This window comes from Atta cephalotes, assembly GCF_000143395.1.
Source record: "Atta cephalotes unplaced genomic scaffold scaffold00021, whole genome shotgun sequence".
NCBI classification, from domain to species: domain Eukaryota; kingdom Metazoa; phylum Arthropoda; class Insecta; order Hymenoptera; family Formicidae; genus Atta; species Atta cephalotes.
In genome coordinates, this window is record NW_012130085.1 from 1221380 (window position 1) to 1226149 (window position 4770).

At 38.2% G+C, this 4770-nt stretch overlaps 1 protein-coding gene across 1 annotated transcript in view; it reads right to left on the minus strand.

The window, feature by feature from the left end:
• Positions 1-779, minus strand: part of LOC105619338 (gamma-aminobutyric acid receptor subunit beta) — a 78127-nt gene extending 77348 nt beyond the window's left edge. Inside the window, exon 1 of the mRNA XM_012200858.1 lies at positions 682-779. Within this exon, the coding sequence (XP_012056248.1) occupies positions 682-779 (98 nt within the window). The remainder of the gene's footprint in view (positions 1-681) is intronic.
• Positions 780-4770: the final 3991 nt, after the last annotated feature.

Genomic DNA, 4770 nt, shown 5'->3' on the forward strand with positions numbered 1-4770 from the left:
TTTATTCTACTACACACACACACACACACACACACACACACACACACACACACACACACACACGCAATATATGCTCTTCGGACATTCCTAAATATGGGAAGACAGTTAAATAGCTACCGAAAACAGTGAGCTTTGCTTTGCAAATGTAAAGAAAACATCAACAACTCGCTATCTCGATGTTTCGCGTAGAATTCTATTTTCTGACACTCCACTCGTACTTCATGTAATACAGAAGATGATCAGATTCAAGCTATTAGTAAAAAATACCAACGATTCCTATAAAAATTACTTTATCGTTACGTCTTTCAGCATTTATTTCTGAAAACCATATACCAATCTCATATTACTCTCATATTACGCTCGCCTGTTATTTATATTTTGTCTAATTTGATTGGACGCACTCAGTGCGCCCTGGTGCACATTAAAGTCCTTGTACACAAATTGATGTGAAGATAACATAAATAATAGAAATGGATTAAACCGCGAAATTCTTAATACACTTTATTGTACGTTGTTCGGCAAAAAATGTATGTTGTACTTTGTAATTAAAAATGTTTACATTTCACGTTTACAATAGTCATTAGATCAGATTAACCGTACAACGGTTTTAATGTGTATCAGTGCACTCTAGTGCATTCAATCGTCTAAAAGTCTAAGCATACAGAAAAACGGCTGACTTACGCGGCGTATGCAAACGGTGTGTGATGCGTGGCGGGCAGTAGGACGACCGTAGCCACGAGGAGAACGAAGCACCCGGAGACGGCGTGGAAGGACCCCATGGCTGTCATCCCCCGGAGTCGCCGCGGTTGTCCACGTTCTAAGGAGGAGGAATCACGACACCACCTCGCCGCTGAAACGACGGCGAGGACGAGAACGACGACGAAGGGAACGTCGACGGCTGTCCTGAGGCGTTGCTACCTGGCGCGTTGACCCGGCGCCTCTCTGCGTGTCGTCTGCGTCTCACCCTCCCTCCCTCCCTCCCGCCCAGCCCACCCTCCTACCCCCGTCTTGCTTCCTCTTCAGACTCCTCTCCGTGTGCTCTCTGGCTCGTCGTTCGTCCACGATTCTCTCTCAGCTCTCGACGCTTTCGCCTGATCTTCTGGATCACCTTTGCCTCTATCACTATCACTCACGATACTTTTATAAACATTTGTGCGGCGACATGAAGTGTAATATCGTAGTATCACGACACTTGGAATTCAATTTGAATAATTCTATCGTGGACGCATTCTCCTTGTCTCGCCTGTGCGCGCTTAGTCACTCGCGAGATCACTACGGTAGTTTTGATTCGCCACCGCGCAATAAATGAAGATGGAATAGTTTTATGAAAACTTGTTATCACTGGGAGTCTTTCGTAATTCTTCTTCTTCCTCTTGTTTGTCTCTCGCTCTCCTCCGTTCTTTTCTGCTCAGCACTGAGTTTTGTTCGCGATTCCCGCTATGTTTTCGAGTCGGAAGAGGCACCGGGATAACACTCGGGCGAGGGATAACGGATGTCGGCGGAGGAGGGAGTCGAGGATCCTCTCCTCCTGAAGGTTGTGCGTCTCCTTCGTTTTGCGTCCTACAGAGTCGGAGCCTCCTGATCGCCGACGGTGTCCTGCCATGAGCTCCGCTTCCGCAGGATCTCTCCTCTCACGATGGACATCTTTCTGTTCCTGTCACCTCTCTCACGGCCTGCTCTCTCCTCACTCTTTCTCTCGCTCTCGCCCTCTCACTCTCTCTCGCTCTTCTCGCGGGGACACTCGGTCAGCACCCGCGGTACACCGCTACGTGCTCGGGAGTGGCGGCTCTCGCGTCTAGCCCGGCCGTTTCAGCGCGCAGGCGCAATTCATTCCTTCCTTCCTGCCTGCTTGCCTACCTGTCTGCCCACCCTCGTCCATTTCTCCTTCCTTCTCTCTCCCTTTTCATCCTCTCTCTTGTATCCACCCTAACTTGCCTGCTCGCCTCAAGCCGACGACTGCCGTTATGCCTGCGCTCGCTGTCACCCTGACTGCCTGATTGTTTCATGAACTTAGTAGTTTTCGTCACCCTCTACTTCCCACCATCCCTTTTGTCAGAGTTCGCTAGGTGTATTGATGCATAGAAGAAGATCATGTTCACTCAATAGCTTCTTCTTTAGGAGATTGGGATTGTGTCAAGTAATATTAATGATTATTCGCATGATAGTTGCATTCTTGGTATTTTATAGTGTATACAATATTATTTGGAAATTCTATAAAATTATGGCTAACTATAAGTACATAGTACTATAATAACATAAGTACTTTATATACATAGTTAGTAAACGTGATTTACGTTTAGTAGACGTTTCTAATTGAAATAATGGCCATTATGATATTTTGCGAATGTGATAATACATCATAGAAATATTGCAGAAATACATTGTTGGTTATAAAAGGAGCAATAATAGCTCTTGAATTAAATCACATTTTGTCATTTTCAACTTTCATGTGTATAGTCAAAATGTAAATTAATTCATTCCTATGGTTAGTTTTAAAGTAAACGTCCATATTAACGCATGTATATTAATGCATTTACATAATGAATTAAATTTGAATCTTTAATATATCTTCTGGAGTTAAATTGTTTAATTTTTTTACTGTTTTAATTAAATTAAACGACATATTGAGTAGGAGCAGTACCGTGGATGTGGCCCCTAAGGAGGCGATAGAAATGATTAAAAATAAATTAGATATTTAATTTGAACGTTATGTATTTAATAATTTTCAATCATAAGGTCTGTTTTTTGTTCCTACTCTGTATTACACTAGAACTCTTTCGCTTGCCAAATATTAAACATATACCCATCTCACTTTAAATTAATTAAGAAAAATAAACTTATTTTCGGTCAAAGCGAATCTTAGTGCTTGAATATTTTAGAATTTATATAGGTATAGTACAATACGTATCTAATTCTACAAACCGCGCGCCGAAAATCTTCGGTCTTGAACGCAATGAACAGAACTAGAGTAGTAATATCACATATTTAAATTGATAAGCAATTTAATAATTTTTAACTTAATAAGCACTTTAAAAAGATATTATATTAATTATTTGATGTTTTAAGTGTTTTAAAAATTGTAAATAATTTATTTTATATTAAGTTCAAAAAGTGTATTATAGTGTAACCATAGAAAGTAGACCTATTATTGTCTTTTATTTTTTTTTTTATTATTTCGTGAACTTGATAATTTTGCATCTATTTTCTTTTTCTATTTTCTATTTTCTTTTTTTTCTTATGAGACTTATTGATGTGTGTATTAATTTATCAAAATATTATCAATAAGAATCTTGATATATTCACTGCTTTATAATGTATTGGAATTGCACTAAATTGAATTTTCGATATCTTCATTTTTTGTTTTCTGATTAATTTATTTGCACTTGTCCATTCAAAATGATCACAATTATTGCTGTGTCTACATCGATTGCTATTTCGTCGCTTGATTTAATAATTTTTTTATTTTGAGATTAATTAAATCGTCGCATTGACGTCGTGAAAATCATATTTTCCTTCTTGATACTTTGAACTGAAATCGCATTTTCATCGTGTCTCGTTCGCTTTTCATTCACTTTCTCGCATAATCGCGTTATTCATTTCTATTCGTTTTGCTCGTACTTTCTTCTTTTCTCTTCTTTGCGTAGCATAGGGCTCAACTTAGCAGCAAGGAATGTACTTATCGATACGTTACTCTTACGTACGATTTTACGTCGGAATGCAAAGCGGCGTGAGTGCATATCGGTGACGTAAAAGAGCGAAAAGAAGTGCATCAAAAGACATTCCATTTGCAGATGTACTCTCAGTGCTACTTCGTGAAAAATATTCGACCGCTGAATATTCTTGTTGCTCGCATACTCTATTCGCGCTTTGAAGCGCGATGTCGACGCACATCAAAGGGCAGACGATGATATGTATTTCTGCATTCGTGGATGTACATACATATCTAATGATGATGCGCGTACGTGCGTGTGACATTGAGACGCTGTTTTTAACGTTCGCTAGAGTGCAGATAATGCGGATCGTAACCGGAGCAGTGAGTGTACATTCTTTCCACCTGCGCGACTTTGAATCAAATTCTCTAGTTGCGAAGTAAACTTTGAATACGTAGTGCAAACACGAGTTTGCGCCCTCCATTGAGCCGTGCGATGCGTAGATATATGGAGTCTCTCATGGGCACCGTATTTCTACATCATAAGTAAGTAGCTATGCTTCAATTGAAGAGAAAAATTATAAGGATAAAAAATATTCTGACAATTTTGAAAAGATATAAAGAAGTAAGTGCAAAATCTTGATTAAAGAATATTTATTTTAATGCTTGATTAAAGGATATTTATTTTAATGCTTGAAGGATATTTATTTTAATGCTATAAGTGCCTTCACTTATACATCGGTTTATTAATGTTTGCATGGCTCGACGCATTTTTACATTTGGATATTTTATTTTTTTTACTTCGATAACTTATTTATTTATTTTTGTATGATGTCCGTATCGGATATTCTCTCGATTTTGATGTTGGCTTCTAATTGTTAGCTCTTATTTATATACTGTACTATCGTGATTTTCTTTATTGTATTCCATCAGTTTCAGACGTACTTACTATGTTCTGTGTAATCTCTATCTTTGTGTGTGTATGTGTGTAATTTACGTTGAACTCGGACTACTGAAGAAGACTATGCAGTTAAAACGTTCAGTAATTTGATAAGATATTATTAGAATTGTTTTATATATATATATATATATATATATATATATATATATATATATATTAA